Here is a 20,245-nt window from a genome sequence, read left to right as displayed (position 1 = left end):
CGTATAATTATAGAATAAGAAATTATATATTTAATTATTTACAGAAATTTGTGAATGCAGGTGTTGTAATAATGTTAGTAGCCTCCGTCAAACTATACTCTAATCGAATGTTAAATATATATGTAACTTCTCAAAAACTAAAATATAATTTGAAATCATATTTTGTAGAGTTTTTTCAGTCTCATTTTTATCTCAACAAAATTAAAAAAGAAGCAAAAAAGTTTGACTAATATTTGACTATGTCAGGAGTTTAGTTGAATCAAACTTGAAAATCATCATCTAATTAAAATTCATGGTTTGGATAGGACCATACCACTATTACGATATGTAGAATTTTACAACTTTGTTTTAAAAGAGTAGAAATATTTAACTAAATGTTAACTTGGAAAAAAGATGATTCATTATACCTTAATTAATTTTCTTTTCTACAAAGTACTTTGCTAAAAATATTTCCTATACTGCCTTTATGAATATGTTCAAAAAGTTATTAGCAATCACATTTACTTGAATCCCAGTGTACAGAGCTTCAGCAAGTAATTCCTTTGAAACATCAAACCTGTCGGTCAGTGCAAAAGAGGAAACCAAAAAACCCAAAACTCCAGAATCAAGCAATTGCCCATCAGACCTCATGGAATCATATAACAATTTTGCTCAACTGTGGAAATTTTATTTTAGAAATGTAAGATAAATTAAAAAAATATGTTATCTAAATATTCTTATTTTATTTTATTCATATACTTTATATAAAATAAAATGTAATATAATATTAAATATTTATAATATTATAATCTTGATTTATTAAGTATAAATAATAAATAAATATATTTTAGGATTAAATATGTTTTTGTTCTTAACTTTAAGTGAGAATTAAAATTAGTTTATTTTTTAAATTTTGATCTATTTTAGTTTTCTAATTTTATAAATGCGTGAATTTTTTTTAACCAAATTTTGTTAGATTTGTGTGAGATTTAAACTTGTTTTATAATATTTGAATTGTTTATATTATTTGACATATTTCTGCTTCAATGGTTAAAAAGTATGTTTGAAATATCCAATAAACTTAGTAAAATTTATTAAAATGATTAAATCCAATTCATTCTAAATATGAGAGACTAAATTGGTCCAAAATTTTGAAGAATGACTAAATCTAATTTTTACTCAAAATTAAAAGACCAAAAACATATTTAACTATATATTTTATATCCTTGTATAAAAATATTTCAAAAAAATTAAAATATTTTTTTAAATAATAATTTAATAAAAAAATATTAAGCAAATATTGTTAGCATTCCCTCTTATCTTGATAATTGTTGATGTGAATCTAAAATTTGGAATTTGGTAACCCTTTCTATATGTTGGCTTGCTTTTTTCCTCCTCTTTTTGTTTGTAATTCCCAACTTTCTTGTATGGAATCATATATTAATTCAATTTAATTTTTTGTTTTATTTATTTTTATTAGCATCATATTCTTTTGTTCATGTATGATTCCAAATGTGAGTCCAAGTCTCACATTACGTAAAAAGGAAAAATCAAGTATCATATAAGACAAAAGACATATATACTCATTATTTTCAAGTTTTTGGTTAAAAGTAGTATCAACATCTTATGTGTTGAGTTCATATATCATTGATATTGTGATAGAATATGCACTCATGAGAATATTGGGTTAACTGAAAGTGTTAGTGCTAAGTCCAAAAGAAATATTAGGAGACTCACGTATTGGGATGAATACCTGAGAGAGATTATTATATTTGTTTTGTGAGGATATTTTCTGTTAGCAATTTTTTCTTATTTTGTTTACATGTTTACTGTGATATTTGGAAACCATTAATATATGTAGAAATATAAATTGTAAGAAAACTTTAAAGAAAGGAATATATAGATTATTCACTAAATTTCTATCCTTCTTTTTGGAGACCTCGTACTTGAAATACCATATTGTCACTTAAATACTTATCATATTGTCATTCATTTAAAAAAATTCTTCTCTCAAAATATACACCTTATATTCTTCATGAGTTGAGTAACATTTTGACAAAATTTAAATAATCTCAAAAGTATATAATACATCAAAAATTAATTTTTCACTTAAATTAGCTTCAATTGCAATTATAGATGTACTTTCCAAGGACAATCATGATGATTATTTTTTTTTAATAGGAACAACGTGGAAAAAAAAACATATGTTATATTGTGGTTGTATTTGCTGCTTTTGTTAATTTTAAAAGTACTTTTATCAATATGAAGTAAAGTACCTTTAATCACATGATACTTTCTTATATCATTCCTATTGGTAGCTTAATATTTTATGTTTTCTAATGAAATAATAAATGTTTTATATCTCTTTGACGTTGTTATCTAATTTTCTCAGTAAGTTTAGAATTTATAAACTCATTTCTTTCTTAATAGTTTTATCTTCTTAGTCATACACAACAATATGATTCAATATTTATTAATTATCTTTAACTAATTCATCATTTACAGTTCAAAATCCATCATCAAATTTATCATTTACATGCCTTAAATATTCTATTTTTTTTTTTTATATTTTCCTTTCAAATACTCTTTAATTTTCTTGAATGACTTTAAGATGATCATTTGTAAAATACCAATAAACAAATAAGATATTGAAAATGATCATTTGTACAACATGATTCAACTTCCTGTATCATAATATATAAGTGGATTTGGTAAGCTGATGTTATATATTTTATATATTTATTATGATAGATTTAATATTTGATTCAATTAATTTATCTTCATACTTGTATGATAAAAATGTTTATTAATTCTATCAATTATTATAAAATAATAGTTAAAAATTTAAATATCACCTTAAATAATTTAAAATAAGAATAAATTAAACTTTAAACTAATTAAATATTTTGAGCAACATTTTAGTATTTAAAAATATTAAATTATTAATCTATATAAATAAATAATTATAATAAAAATACTTATAAGAAAATGGTAAAAAGATAATAACAGAATGATGATGAATTAGGGTCAGTTCATTTTTAATTCGAGTTGAGCACGGTTAAATTGAGTATTTTTTTCTTAAAAGAATAATAATTATATTCAACTAATCATAACTAAAAGACTAATGAACACATTAATTTTTAAGTTAATAAAAATTTAAATTAAAAGAGAAGATAAGCATAGAAAAAAAAACTTATAATATTTTAATTTAAGTTGGAATGATCAAATTAAATTTCAATAACATAAAATATTGTGTATATTTGATTTTTTAAAATTCCATTCAAAATTCAGTTTTACTTTAAAAAATGTAATGATTTTTTTGTTTACATTAACTTAATTTAATTTTTCTATTTGAAACTCATGCACATTTGTCCATTGTCTAGCATACTGTGATAATATAGTAATATCTTCCCTTTTAACATCATGTAATGTAATTTGATCTATATTTAACACTTTATTAATTTATAAAATTTGATTAGATGTAATTATAATTGGATTAGGTATTATATTGTATTTTTTAAATTCGTTAAACTCTATTATTATTATTATTATTTTACTCTAAAAAATACTTTTATTTTATATTAAAAGTAAACACACTATTACTGTAACAGGTGCAGCCCAAAAACACATGGATATAGGACACGGAGAGGGCCCATGATTCACCATTTCTCTCTGGTCTTAGGGACACAACATCCCGAATTGAGTACCTCAGTTTTTTTTTATTCCCGTTTAATAAGATGACACCACACGATTTAATTATATTATTTTATAAAGATTTTTTTATGTCTATTTTTATTTTATTTTATTATTTATATAATAGTAATTTAAATGAAAATAATTATTTTATTATTTAATTGATATTTTTAAATTTAATTTTTTTTGTTTTTAAATTTAACCCTTTTTAAAACTAAATTAACACATCTTTAAAAATTAAATAAAATTCACTTATGATAAAAATATAAACTTATTTTTATAATTATAAAAAATAAACGTATGCATACACATCAACACGTCTATTTTCCCTAAATATAAAACATATATATTTCTGTAACATTTAAATTATTTAAATTAATTTGACGGAAATAATTATACTTGCATAAAATTGAATAATTGCAGAAAAGAGAAAAGGAAAAGAGTGGTGAAATATGAAAAACTCAAATTGTGCCGCCATAAAAGAAGGACGAAGAGAAAAGAGTGGATGTCACAATAGTATAGTAGAATGAAGTAGTTGCAGGCCTTATCTAGATTGAGTTTGTGAGACACGTGTCCAAATCCCTGTTTCTGATATATACGTGGCATAATCTTTGTGTTTCTAGTCTAGGGACAAGTTCCCGCCGGCCACTCTCTGTCAGCAACGTGCCACCCTCCTCGTTGTTGATGTTTTCACATTATTATCAAAATAAACCTAATGTATTATTTATTATCAATTTAACAAATAATGACAAAAAATACATTACACTATTATTCAGGACCACAAAAAATAAATGTCTTTTTGAATCCAAAATAAAAGAAAAACTAAAATATATTTTTGTAAGCTATTTTGTATTGTGGGCTAACCCATTTTGTAATTGGTTGTAAGAATGTTAGTTACAGGATCCTTAGGGTTAATTGAAATAGAACTTTCATTTGAATATATAAAATAAATAATGGGATAAAGTTGGATGAACATTTAAATAAGTTAAAATTTGTTTGTTTTGTGGAAAGCCAATAATTATAATCAGTGAGAAAGGGGCAAATGGCTTAAGAGAATATATTCTATAATTACTCATTATTAATTAAATATTAAACAAAAGGTAAAGCAGAAAGGAAGGAATAAACACAAAATGGTGGGTGAGAAATGTGGGATCCACCTGATCCATTTCCAAGATTATATCCATTGCCTAATCAGACCTAATCAGACGGTTCACAGTCAACCATTTTTCTGTCTTCACCAGAAACATCCAATTAAAAACAAACCCCAAAGAGAATAATGTATAAAGGTTATTATTTTTCAAAGGGATAATCTCTGATCTTTTCTGCAGTAAAAAGTTTATGGAGAAAAATTAAGTCATACCGGTTGAGATTATTTAATACATTTTATTATATTTAAATCCAAATTATAAATATATTTTTGTAATTTTATATTTAAAGACGTGGTCTGAAGAGACTTGTTTTGTAGGGCATGTTATTCTATTCAACCCAATGAGGATAAAATGTCACCGTCCTATGTTATTCTTATTTATTTTCTACAACAATTCTTATAAATTAAATTTAAAACTTTAGGTTAAAAAAATGATTTATCAATCACTGTTCTCTTTTATGTGCATCGGACTATGGATGAAAAAAAATCTGATACCCATGTGCACACACCAGCCATTTATATATTTATACCCCACAACTCATCGCATGCTTCTCTCTGCTTTCATTTCATTTCACACCCAACCATTCGTCTCAAGTTTCTGCAAAAAAGATGACGTTTGCTCTGCAAAACAACGGAGGAGTTAGCATCGGACTGTCCTCCTTAGCCCACTGTGTCGCGATCTGCGATCAGGATTTTCCGGCTGAGGATTCTGATTCCAGCTCCGACTCCTCCATAGGGAGGAACAGCGTCTCGTCGGAAGATTCCTCTGACCACGAAGACGCCCTTGAGGTTCAGAGCTCCTTCAAAGGCCCTTTGGATACCATGAACGATCTGGAGGAAGATTTACCAGTCAAGTAAGTTTTTTTATGTGTTTTTCTGAACTGGGTGTTCGTAAAGCTTCAATATTTTCATTTGGGTAATAGAGCATGTTGATTTGGGGTCTTGGGATTCTATTTTGTTCTGGTACTCAGTTTGTGTTAAGAGTAAAGAGCAGAGGAAATTGTTTTTATTTTTGTTTTTAGGAGATTTAGAAATTTACTGTTTTGACCTTGAGGGGTTTGGTTTGTTACCAGTGTTAGTGTTGGTGTTGAGTGTGCTTATTTATCTTGAGTGACTTAAGCACTATGGAAAGTGCATCTTTAGAAAAATTCCATACAGTTGTATACTATTTTCTTTATATTAGATAATCCATTATTGAATTCAGTGATCTGCTTTTGTGGTTGTGGTAAGTGGGTTACAGAATATATCTGGTTCCAGACGTTTACTTAAAGGATTGTTGAAATTGATTTGCATAATGGATCTCCACCACCAAAACCTAAAAGATTGGTGAGTGGAGACAGGGCATCTTTCTATGATGTCCCTGGGTTAGGAAAACAAGTTAAACAACATTGGTGTCTTAATATGCAGAGTAGATCATCAAATTCACAGCATGATATATTGGCTTCTAAGTGATGGCAAGTAGATTGACTTGCATGAATTTTTGATGTAAAAACAATTGTTGGATAAAAATAGACCACTAATGCATGTACAGGTCATTCAAAAAAAAATTAATGCATGAATGAAATATTTCCCTTGTACTTTTAGACGAAGAAAATAAATAATTAAAATGTACTTATGCTATAAAATTCAATTTCTTTTATCTCTTTTTATTTTCTTCTCATTGCTCATATTGAGAGTTTTCCAAGCAACACCTAAACTATTTATCGCATTCACAACACTAGACCCCTATTTAAGGTCATATAGTGCCTACTATTTTGTTTACTCTAAACAACAACTTCTCTCGTAAATTAACTAAGATTTCTAAATAGATGCATATTTCATTCTTCTGCTATACTCCCTCCCTGTTTCTTTTCTGACCCTCTATCTTTGAAAAAAAAAATGTTTCTATTTAAGTTGTCATTATCAAAGTTTAAGAGATTCTCAAAATTGAAAACAACATTATTCACTCTTTAATGAACAAGGGTAAATTGGAATTGTTTTATTAAAATCAAGGTAATTTATTATATTTCTTGGATTCCCTGTAAGAACCTTAAACAGCACTTGAGAACTTTAAACAACACTAAGAAGAAGCCTAGATAATGCTTATGGACATTTTTTTCTTCCCTCTAGGACCATCTTTCGAATAAATGCATCTAGACTCTCATGATTTGTAATTTCTATAAACTTAGTCAATAGTAGAAAGTGTACTAGAAGGTGTGTATAGAGAAGGCGTTGTTGGAGAGTTGAACTGCCACCCTTCTAAGATGTCTTGTAACCGTTTAAAGTAAGCGATGAGTTCTAGGTGTTAGAAGTTCTTTAGCTGAAAAGGGAAATTATTTTTTGACATAAATATAAACTTTCCTGTGCAAAGTGAACAACCTTAATTGGGAAGTGCTACCTTAGTTTGCATTAGCTACTACGAACGACACTACACATGCTCCTATCATGACTGTTATTATCTTTTGTGTCAAAGTGATGAATATTATTGATTCAGTAGTTGAAGATTAACCAAATTGCTGAGAACTAGTGATGCAAAATTAAAAAAATTGCAGACGTAGAAAGACCTTTTTATTGACCTGTGTGATTCTGTTTTTGTGTAATTCAGGAAAGGCATATCCAAGTTTTATAGTGGGAAATCGAAGTCATTCACAAGCTTAGCAGATGCTGCAGCTGCAAGTTCTATGGAAGAGATAGTGAAGCCAGAGGACCCTTATGCGAAGAAACGCAAGAATCTAATAGCTCGCAATGCATCGATTGAGAGGAGTCGCAGTTGTGCAAGTAACATTGGTGGAATATCAAAGCGACCATCAAACATTGGTCGAGGAACATCCCTTCTCAATCTGCACAGTAGTGAAGAGGGTAGCAGCTCCTCATCCATATCTCCTCCATGCGCTCTTCCTCCTCTTCATCCACGTGCCAACAATAGGTCATCACTGCCTCAACCTTCTTCTGCCACACGAAGTGTTCCTTGGAGGTCATATTCTTGGTCTGATCTAAACGCCATTGCTGAGGCTCATGATATATCTGGTTTGGCTATTTGTAGTGGAAACTAAATTTTTGACACTAAAATGTAACTTTTTAGTTGGTAGCTGGTGCCCACTGGTGAGTTTAGTTCACATTCGAGTTTGTTTGTAATGCCACATTACTTTCTCAACTCCTCCTCAATGTCGTCGTATGTATACCCAACTGACTAGACTGTTGTATATTATATCTCAGCTTTTGGTTATTCACTCCTTATAATCACAATTTCCTAGATAACATGCTTAGCCAGTTATTTCAGATAATCTCAACATTTCATAATCGACTTGTTTGCAACTGAGAGACAAGAAAACATTTTTAAGTTGATTAATAATGAGAGAGGTATACTTAATTCTTAACTCCTGTATATCTATTAATTGGGAGGAACTACTTAAGAGATCCATAGGACAATGTCTCTAATATTGAGAATTTGAGTTTGAGGAATCCTTTATTATATTTCGGACATTATTTGAAGTTGTCAAATTTTATAATTTGGATGATTTTATGTGGTGTATTTCTAAATAAGGACATTCTCATATTGTGAATAATCCCACAAACAGTATTGAGCATGAGTCAAACGATGGTGACCTATGAATGATGTTTAAGTGCTTATGTTAAGACGTGTATCATTGGTACATCTTTTTGTCCTATTTTGTATTACCTATATATTGTTATTTTTGTCGAATTTGGTTAAATAATAGAATTATATTTTATTTATGTAGCTGACCTTAAGTTTTGTTGCTAAAGCTATGGTGAAGACATCTAAAAACTATACGTGGTCTAATATTGATGCAATATGTTGGCTTTGTACAATCAAATGGAGGGAGAAAAGCTCTCAATGTTATTTGACATGTTAGTGGAGATTTGATAAGATTGGAGATTGACAATGAACAAAGTAGCTTGGAGGTTGAGAATCAACTCCTACCCATGCTTGATTATTTAAATAATTAATCAAATTTTAATTTGATTAAATAAAATTAAGCTTTCAATTAGATTTTATTACTAAAATGATTTCAATCCAAGTTGTAAGAGTTTCACATTAAGCAATATGAGTGTGTGTATATATATATATATATATATATATATATATATATATATATATATATATATATATATATATATATATAATAAGTGTGAAAATGAGTTATTTTTACACTTATAAATAATCTCAATTTTATAATTATTCATGTTATTACTCAGTGAAAAGTTGTAATAGGAAGTAGATTGTTCTGTAAATTATTGTTCAGGAAAAGTTGTATAAATGGGAATATGTCAACCAATTCTCGCAGAGCGCAAGCTAAATTCGCAGAGCCAAAAAAAATAGATCCGCACAGGGCACCATAACCTGTGCGCTGAGCGAATAAGAGAAGTTGAAGAAAAGGAAATTTTGAAATTCGGTTAGCGCACACATAAAAGTTAAGTGGCTCTTAAAAGACATGACAGAAAAGGCAGAAAGGATCTCCTGACACGAAAAATAGAAAAACGCTCTGGAGAACTGGAGAAGACCATCAGGAGACCCTTCAAGACATCAAGACTTCACTTTCTGCAAGGAATTGCTGTAAAAAGTACGTTTTAGATGGCTAGGAGAGATTAGTTTTTCTGTTCATTGGAATTGGTTGTATGACGATACATTAATGTAAATTTCCTATGCAATATAGGTCTCTGTTCTTGTTCTTTTCTTGACTTGTTTTAGATTATACGGAAGTATAATTCTTTTTAAAGGTTCTTTTGTACTGGGAAGTATTTTTAGAACCAGAAACGTAAGAAAAGAAACTAAAAGGAACGATGCTAGAGATAGCTTCTGTACTTTTGGTCATTCTAAACATTTGATTTTAATGCAAAATTATCTGTTGAATTAATTAAGGAATTAATAATTTAATAGATAATTTTAGAACTTGCTTTAAGGAATTAATCAAGATAGGCTTATGTGAATGCTTGAACAGAGAACGTATTTTATCCAGGATCTTACTGTAATGTTAGTCAAAGACCAATTCCTAGCACACCAACGGTTGATAAAAAAAAAAAAAAATTGTTTCTTGTATTGTTTTGTGTATTTTGATGTCTAATTGAGTTATAAAAGGAAGAATTGTCAGATGTTGTACAAGTCCCTTGGGAGAACGATACTTTACTTATTCACTGATTTGGTATACTTGCTAAAAAGTTATCAATATATAAAGGAAAAGATAAATTAATTTATGTTATATTGGTATATTTATGAAGTTCGCGTTCTATTAACTAGTATTGAGTTGTATTTGTATAAAATAATAATAATTTTTTAATACATTTAATATTTTCTAATAAAAACGTTTATGCATATATTTCAGTAGTATATAAATTACAAAAAAACTTCAAATATTATATTGATGAAGCTTAAAAATAATAATTTTGATTAAAATACAAATTATAAATCAATTAAACAAATGAAACTTAAATTTAATATTTTTTAAGAAGTCAAAATCAAATTTCCAATTAAACTTAGTTAAATAAATGAATAGAGTCATTATTTAGCAGTCAAATTCAAATTGAATAATATAGGTATATTTATCGTGATATACCAAACTATTAAATAGTTGTACAATTTCAATCTCAACATCTAATGCATTGACATATATGTATTTGGTATTATTAGTACAATTTTGATATTTCATAATTATAGTATATTCATCTAAGATTTTTTTACCGTCTTACTATCTCACATTATCCCCATCATAATTCTCATCGTATTTAAAATAAGTTTTTATTTATCATATTTTACTAAAACTTATCACCAACTACAATCAATATTCCATCAAATAATTCTAACAACAAAAATTAAATTTATTATGATTTATATCTATTGGAAATTTGTAAAATTTCCTCGATAGTCACTATTTTTTGATAAATTAATAATAAACAAAAATCTATCAATTAAAGCATTATTGGTAAAATTTACTAAGAAATATATTTGTCAACTCATATATAAGATATTACAAACAAACATATCTTTGTCGATAAATAATATGTTATTTTTCAGTGTACTAAAATGTATTCTTCATAGTCAAGTTTGTCGATGTTATAAAATTAGACAATCCAATATGTTTAGCTAAATAATCCAAACAATATTAATTATAATATCAGACAAACATCACAATATATTTATAAGTAAGGCAATTCAGACAAACATAAAGTTTTCAAAATGTCTATAAATAATGTATCCACTCATAATATAAAGAAATGTATTAATGTGAAAATAAGTCCTAATAATCTAGATAACCATCATAATTATTTTCTTCTTCTTGAGAATTTTGTTGTTGTTGAGATTGTGGTTGGACTGAGTTGGAGTGGGTTGTTGTTGGGATAATGTTGGACCGTATTAAGGTCGTTGAAGACAACTCTCTCTTCTCGAGGCAAGAATCTCATGACCAGATTTTGTAATGTGTCAAACCCGTGACTCAAGTCATCATAAGATTGATCACATGCTTATAGTCATTGCGTGAGGTGGATAAGGACCTCCTTATAGCACTAGTGGAAGAAGATGGTTGATGCTTGAGGTACCTCTTCCAACAATATAATTTGTAGCAAATTGTCATGTTTCATATAGTTTTCTTTTATTTTTTCCACCAACAACATCAACCAAAAAGTGTGTCCTAATGATGTCATCTTGTAAACCATCATCATTATGCTTTTCTAATACATCAAGACATAACCTTTGCTTAAATTTGACTTGTAAGAGTCTACTTGAAAATTCTTTTTGTTAAAGAATTAGTTGAATAAGAGTAAAAGTTTAAGTTTAAATGAAATAGTAGTAAAAGCCTTAACTTACATGTGTCCTCTTAGACCTTTCGTAAACAAACTGGTCAAATCCCTTACGAAGATGAGTTTGTTGAAATACCTCATCAACAAATACAACTCGTTCCAGCCCATGCGCCTGTAACAAAATATGGGGTTATATATGTACATAAATTTTAAAAAACATAAGTTAAATCATAATATGAAAACAAAAGGAATTAAGGTTTATACCATAGGAATAACATGCTCATGAATGATAATAAAACCATCTGTGTAGGATTTTATCCTTTTCAAAGGCTTTATTCCTTTGGGTTGTAGCACATTTATTACGATAATTAGGAGAATTTAAAAACACCAAAGCCACAATATCATTACTCATCCCAAAAGACCAACACATGCTAAAACCATCATCACCTCCTCCTTTGGTCAAGATTAAGCTTTCAACAATTTTAACAAAACCAAAACCTTAAACATGAAAAATTTCAACAATCACATTAAATCTATTCCAAAATACAAATTGGCTACCAATGAAAGCACGACTTACCTTGATGGTCGGTGTGGTAGAAAATGTGATAGGACCTCAACAACAACCATGGTAGGATCCCACAAAGATCATAGTGACAAAAAATGCAAAAAGGACACCCTTAACGACAAGCTCCCTCAACTCACAAACAAAAATACATTGTCACCACAGGATCATAGTGGACAGTAGACACATCATGGTAACGTCAGAGAAAGCGAGGTTAGGGTAACATCACAAATCTTCGCTTTTTGCTAGAGTCATGTATATGAAATTGTGGAAGGAAAAACTGAAATTGAGGGAGAGAATATAAAATGTTAATATGATTTTATCAAATAAGTTATCGATAAACTTTATCTCTCGATAATTAAGTATTTTTGTCAATAAATTAGTTAACAATTTTACACATAATCTCATCGATAAATATATTTGTCAATAAATTAAACAGTTACATCTACCAATGAATTTGTTGATAATAAAAATTTACCAACAAATATGTTTTTTTTAAGTCAAACAAAAGTACTTGTTGATAACTTTTTCAATAATTAACATTTATCAATTAATTTTATTCCGTCGATAAAAATATTTCAATAATTTGTATTGTTCCAAAATATATAATAGAACATGAACTAGGATTAAAAGAACAACGTGATCTACGGAAATATTTCTTAATCTCTTTGCTTAAGTGATGTTTTGTTATAAATTTATACTTTTTATCAACACTGTAATATGAATAATTGCATAAGTTAGGCAGTCATTCCTTGAATATTGAATGGAGAGCTTTAAAGATAAAATCTTACCATGAAGAAGAAGACAAAAGGAATTGAGGGCTAAAGTGTTCTCTTTTGAGATAGATGAAATTTCTAACTTATTATAGTGAATTTTGAAAGTATAACATTAACAAAAGTAACTTCACATATTATCTTCTTTCTTGATAAAGTCCAATACAACAACCCGTATTTTTTATTTTCAAACACACCTCCCTAACTACTTTTCTCACATCAAACCATACCTTAAACACATTATTACATATATATTAAAGATTTAAACATATATTAATTATCACTTGTAAATTAATTCACTCATTTATATTAAGGCATAAAAAGAAATTCTAAGTACTATATAAAAAAAAGGATAGTTTATCTCCGTTGATTATATCAGGCAAGAGTTATATAATCAACATGTAATAATTAGAAAATTTGTTATAATAAGTGATATGTGATCAATTAATTAATTAGGCAAATACACATAATTACTTATTAATTTGTTATTCATGTACATTTTTAAAGTTCAACAGGAAATTAAGTAAATTTTGGTCAATCATGAAGTAATATTCAAAAATTTCTACTTTAAGTTCAATACATTCACCCCTTATTTCAAGAATTACAGATATTAGAACAACACGACTTTTCAATAATTTCTATTTAAGTTCAACACATTCACCCCCTTATTTCAAGAATTAGATATATCAGAACAATGCAACTTTTCTTTCTCTTTTTACACTTTAAGGAAGAAATATATTTTTTGGTGTCTTACAAAAATTTTAATATTTCTTGCCTTGTCTGATGTTACCAAACAAAAGAAATAGTAATTATTAATTAGTACACATTCACTGTATTTTTATTTAAAAACACAAAATGTGGTATTCAATCAGAAAACCACCTTATCATGGATGTATTGTTAAATCATAACAAGGTTTTGAAGTTGTGTTTTTCAATGTTTTTTTTTTTTTTTTTTTATGAGGTTTCCAATAGCAATTGTGGCCAATGTTTAGGAGAAACATAATCCGTGAATTTGTAATGTCATTTCATTTGGTATGGAGGAAGAATATGGAAAAACATATAAAATGTAAATTTAATGAGATATTTGTTATTATAGAATTATTTTATTACTGAATACATGATATATAAACTAAAACCTTAAATATGTAAAATGTTCAGCAATTATGTTATATTGTTGAGTTTTTTAAAATCATTAATTTTATAATTAAAATATAATTTTTAGATTAAATTGACATTAAAATTATAGATAATTTTATCCTTGAATTATAATATCTTAGTTTATTTTTAAATCGTATTTTTCATTGTTTCATAAATAGATTCATGTAACTCTCTCTATATATTTAGGATTTTTTTTTTTCAGTTTCTATGTATAAGAATTTGATTTGTATTTATTATCTTTCTTTACCAAGACCATGTTTCCTGATTGTTATTTATGTTAATAGTCTTTTAAAAATATACAAATATACGTTTAATTATCTTAGTCTTTGAGTAATAAATGTTTATATAATTTCTTTTTCTCTTTCTCTTTTGAAGATTAAAAAATCAAAGAGTTTATCTTTAAAAAGTTTAAACTTCATTAATGTTATTAACTCTTTATCATTAATTAATTAATTAATTATTTATTAAATATTACTTTTGAAAAAATGTTATAAATTTAGATAAATTGAATATTACCAAATAATAAGAGCGGATTAGTTATACACGTCTCTTGTGTTTAGATACAGAGAATACAACAGTCATTTTAGCTGTAAAAGCGTGTATTTTTTAAAATAATTTCATTTCAACCTTAGTTTCCTTAATAGCTATTTCTGCAATTATAATAATACTTTCTTTATCAATTTAAAAAAGTTACAGAAATATGTTGTAGGATTTGCTACATGGGAATGAACAACTAAAGTCTTAGGACTTGCAGACTCAAAAAACCTTGATGTAATTACCATGTTTAAATTTAAAAGGTTCTTATCTAATGCATTGATTCAATAAACTAATGTAAGAATCTGCTTTGTAAGTTAACCTTGAAACTGATATGGAAGAAGTTTTGTAACTGATTGTTTCCTGAGCATGCACTGGCATTAACAGTTTAATTCATTGTTTAACACTAAAAAGATTATCTTACTGTGACCCTGTAAGCTCTATATTAATACCATCAGTTTCTGGTTCATGTTTCTATGTTCTATCATACCTCATCACATTCTTCTCTTTCCATTGTAGAGAATCTGAGTTGGCCCATTTGCTCTTCTTGAAACTGATGACAGTAAATAGAAACGAGTTTTAGTGTCATAACTCCCAAACTCCCCCACCAAACATGCATGTCGACACGTGCTTTGGGTCCAGTGGTTGTACCGTTTCATTTCAAGGGGTTTGATTTACATTCACAGTATTTATATTGGACTGGCCAACTTAGTGCTAAGAACTGAGACAATCAAACTATTGATTTACTCAGGAACATCATAGTATTTGTTTTTTTATGGATTTGGAGTGTTCTTCTTTCTTCGTCACCCAAGACGAGTTCAATCTGTTCCACAGAATAGATAGACAACTGTACAAGATCCTCGTGATGATTCTCTTCCGTGAACCAGGCGAATGCATGCAAGTCCATGCCTTGTGGCTGTGGCTGGAGAGGGTGGGGTTTCGCAATGTGGTGAAGAGGGTATTGGCCTTACCCAACATCTTGATCAACGAAGTTGCAGACGAAACCGTCTTGTGTCTGAACTGTATTAACAACAGTAATTTCATAGCACCTCCTTCCTCTTTCGAGAACAGTGAGATTCCCCTTCTGCAGAGTCTAGTGGACAAGGAAATCTCACTTCAGTTCTTGTATGAAAACCGCGTTAGCGCACTCCAAGGTGTGGCAAAAGAGATGCAAGATGTGTGTGTGAGGGCTTTCACTGACATTATGCAGCAAGCCATCATAAGAAACTCCAATGATAGAGTTGTGGAAGCTCAAAAGGTGGTGCTGAAACCCAGTTCAGAGAATCAGAACCAGAACCCTTTGTGGTTTGGCTCAATTGGACCATTGAATTCAAGGGTTGAAGTTCCAGCTGATGATAGAACATTGTTTGTGACGTTCTCGAAGGGGTATCGCGTGGAGGAGTGGGAAGTCAGAGAGTTCTTTACCATAGCTTATGGAGATTGTATTGAGGCACTGTACATGCAGGAAGTGCAATCAAATGAACAAGCACTATTTGCTCGCATTGTTTTTCGCATTGCTTCCACCATTGACATGATTCTCAGAGGAGCAATCAAAGCCAAATTCACCATCAATGGAAAGCATGTATGGGCTCGAAAGTTCGTACCCAAACGAATTGTTGCAAGGAGTATGCTGACAACAACGCTCAGCAACTTTTCCGGGGAAGCCTCGAACACAAGATCCTAGACAAAGTTGCTTTCATCATGCAGTAATTGTTATTTTCATTTTCCATGTGTTTTTTTTCAGTTTTGTAAGTTAATTTGAAATGTTTTAATGAATTTTCTTCAAGGTTTTACGTTAAACTATTTTTAAATTTGAGGTATATGTGAGAAGTGAAAACGACAGTCATGGTTATTTGAGTAGACTTAGAAAAGTAATTAAATATTTGTTTTCATTAATAAAATAAAACAATTATGATAATATATATTAATATGTAAGTTAAAAGTTTAAAAGTATAATTAAAATTATTAATGCATTAATTATTAACTAAATAATATTTTTGGAATGTCACATTATTATAATAATAATAATAATAATAAATCATTTTATCACAAAAGTTATCCTATTATATTTTATTCATTAGAGTGCATTCCGGTTCACATTTACATCTTAAAAAAAATCATAAATAAAACTAGGTTATGAGTGTTAAAAAATAATAATTTTAAAAGAGTATGACAAGAATTCACACAAAAAAAAAATGAATTATTTTTATTATTTATCTCCTAAATATTTTCTTACATATGAGTTGTATTTTCTGAGTTTACTCATGTGTATTTTCAAAATAAAAGGTTGCATAAATGTTTCTCAACTCTTAAAAGAACCTCATAAAAATCAGGAGGAGAAGAAAATAAATTAGGCTAATTAAACCTATTATGTTTGATAAAATTGAATTGTTTCAATTTTTATCTATAGCCATTAATAATGGAATTATATTTTAATTTTTTTTCTTTATACTTTTTATCTCTTTTATTTTATATTTTATATAAAAAATTAACCATAAAAATTAGAAGTATTTGTATTATATAATACTAATAATAATTTTTAAATAAAAATTAAAAATTTATAATTATTTATATATATATATATATTTAAAATAAATTGCATTAATGTTTTCTAAATAATTTCATCATAATAACTATATTTTTTACTTATGTTTTATTTTATTATCATAAAAAATATATATATTTTGTAATTTATACTATTTTAATAATATTTTATTAAATTATTTTTATAAATGGTTGATTTTTTTTCTCTATAAAATATACTTCTTTATTATCATGAAATAAAAATATTTTTCAGAAAATATAATTCCTTCTAAAAACACAAATGTACTTTTCATGTTATCAGTGCAAAGAGCATTTGTTATTTTCTGTAAACAATCATTTACTAAGCTTGTAAGAATCGAGATGATAAAATTCTAAAGTCAAATCATACACGTCTTCTAAAGTCAGTTGCACTTTTTTTTTAATAGGTAGGATTAGGAAGATAAAATGTTACTTATTTTTAAATAATGGATAAAATATTTATGTATTATTTATGATATTAAAAAATATATGAGTGGAGTTTTAGTTTTTATATTGTTTTAGATAAAATGTACTTATTATATTGAGATATATGTTTAATGTAACATCCTATCTAATAATAAAGAAATTATTAAATAAAATATATTTTATATTTAGTAACATATAAAAGAGTATAACTATAAAAATACATGAAAACTACAAAGTTTATAGTTTTTTTAAAATAAAAAATTCCAAAGATATAAGTTTTTCTATGAAATCACATAAAAAAAACTCTTTCACCTATAAAGATGCATCAACACTTATATTATTTTTGACTTACATCACAGAGTGACTATTGTAGGAAGAAAAAACAAATATAACAATCAACAAAGATCCAAAATAGGATAAACTAATTGAAAAAGAGTTATAAATAACAAATCATATACTATAATTTATTTAATTGATAAATCAAATAGAAATTTTAACCATTAAATTTGTTCACAAAAATATTTTCAAAATTTTTAGACTTAGTTTATTTGTGCACTTAAGTTAGACTTGTGAAACCATACTCTTTTAATGGTTTATACAAGTATATTCTATTGTCAGACTGAACTACCTTATCGAGCTGTCACATATATGGTTAATCTTTGTCATGGTCATAAACCATGAACAATTCTTATAACACGATCTCATGCCACTCTTACCACCTAATTATTCTCCTTTATGAATGGTTAATAGAGTTCAAGATAACTTTACAAAATGAAACAATCCTTACCTCAAGAATTAATCTAGTTAATCACACATGATAAGATTTTTTTTCCTTGGAAAATTCTATACATCATCATTTCCATCATCAGAACATCACATTCAACAATCAACATCTTACTATTCATTCATATACATAAGTATATCACACAATATTTTATTAAAGGCTAAACATTCAATTAAAGATATCTAACTTCCATCCAATCTCACTAAATATCATTTAACTAAAGGGAAACATTAAAAATTACATCATTTACTTTCTATTAAGTATATCAAAATAAACAACATTCTTTAACCATAGACCTCAAATCAAAGCTCTGACAATCAAATTAAAAATTCATAAGTCTAGGACATGCGGTAAATATTTCAGCTTAATCTAATAGTTAACAAAACGAGAATCTCATTTTTTTAAATGACTCAAACTAGAAAAATAGGATGGTGCTCGATATTTGAAAGTGTGTCAAATTAAAGATTCATATGTCTAAGACCTACGGTAAAAATTTCAGCTTAATCTAATAGTCAACAAACCGATAATCTCATTTTTTTTAAATGACTCAAACTAGAAAAAAAAAGGTGGTGCTCGATGCTGGGAAGTGGTGTCTGGTGGTACAACCACTGGAACATAATGGTTTGAGATCGTCCGGTGTTCCAGAGGTGGCACCCAATGCCCCTAAATCAGTGGTAATTACAACAATGCCCAATTATGTATCAGATTATAATTGAGCAAATTAACACTTTTTGAGTTATTCTCCACTTATTAATATATATCTTAATATATAAATCTGTAAGGCCTAAGTGTAAACTTCAAAGGTTTTCTTCTCTTATTAGCATAAGACTTCTGAAAAATCTATGAGGCCTTCATCCTCTCTGTTATCTTTTTCACCTTATGTGTGGTATATTGTAACAGCTCAGACCCTGCCAACACTTCCTCTCCATCTTGGTACCATCATAGAGGAGTTTTGCACCTCATACTATACAAAGCCCCATAAGGTGTCATACCAATGCTCACTTGAAAGTTGTTGTTGTAAGTGAATTTCACCAAAGGAAAGATCCACCTAGATGATCTAGAACATAAGTCCTAAGCAGATTTTCTAGTGACTGAATCATCCTTTTAGACTGACCATCCATATGACGATAATAGGCAAAATTCATCCTCGTCTTATTCCCTGAAGCATCTTGCAATGTTTGTCAAAACCTAAAAGTAAACCGTGAATCTCTATCAGATACAATGTTACAAGACACTTCACACAATCTTATTATATCTATGATATACAATTATGTCAGCTTAGCCATAAACATCCTTAGATTCATTGCAAAAAAATGAGCATTCTTAGTCAATCTATCTATCATCACCCACATTGCATCATGTCCTCCCATAGACAGGGAAAAATGAGTAACAAAATCCATAAAGATGTTATCCCATTTTCACTTTGGTATCTCTAACTATTGCAACAACCCATCTAGTCTCTGATGGTCCACTATTTCTTATTTAGAGGTTAGACATTCTACTATGAGCCACGTGACACTTCATATGAGACTATCAAAATGATTCTTTCATATATTAATATATCTTAATCATACGAAGATGATAGTAAAACAACTCTTATATCCTTATTTAAGAATAAACCTTTTATAGATACTAATTTTAAGTTTCAATAAAAATAAAATTTTGTATTTCACATATTAGATAATTATATATATATATATATATACAAAAACTTTTACCTTTAATTTAGGCAATTACACGAAGAATTTACGTATAAAACAAAAGAAAAATGGTATTATTATTTAGTTCCTCTAGTTTAAATTACAAGGACACTTTTTAGAAAAAAAATTAATTTTTAATGATAGCTAAAAATACTTCTTCTCACCAAGATTAACTTCTATCTATATTTCTTGTTT

The 20,245-nt window shown here is 27.9% G+C and overlaps 2 protein-coding genes across 2 annotated transcripts; both read left to right on the top strand.

The window, feature by feature from the left end:
* Positions 1 to 5,311: 5,311 nt before the first annotated feature.
* On the top strand, positions 5,312 to 8,077 carry LOC106765703 (the record flags this gene model as incomplete). Its single annotated transcript, XM_014650408.2, has 2 exons — positions 5,312 to 5,673; positions 7,404 to 8,077. Coding segments are annotated over 2 exons (810 nt in total), but the record flags the coding sequence as incomplete, so codon positions are not given.
* A 7,276-nt stretch (positions 8,078 to 15,353) lies between these two features.
* Positions 15,354 to 16,262, top strand: LOC106766507. The gene has a single exon (XM_014651231.1). It carries the CDS (start codon positions 15,354 to 15,356, stop codon positions 16,260 to 16,262), a length of 909 nt encoding a protein of 302 aa, XP_014506717.1.
* Positions 16,263 to 20,245: the final 3,983 nt, after the last annotated feature.

Source organism: Vigna radiata, chromosome 7 (genome assembly GCF_000741045.1).
Source record: "Vigna radiata var. radiata cultivar VC1973A chromosome 7, Vradiata_ver6, whole genome shotgun sequence".
NCBI classification, from domain to species: Eukaryota; Viridiplantae; Streptophyta; class Magnoliopsida; order Fabales; family Fabaceae; genus Vigna; species Vigna radiata.
The sequence above is the reverse complement of the archived record's forward strand: the minus strand, read 5'-3'. Positions and strand labels throughout refer to the sequence as shown.

Coding starts and splice junctions, on each gene's coding strand:
- LOC106766507 (XM_014651231.1), top strand. CDS start 15,354: ATGGATTTGGAGTGTTCTTCTTTCTTCGTCACCCAAGACGAGTTCAAT.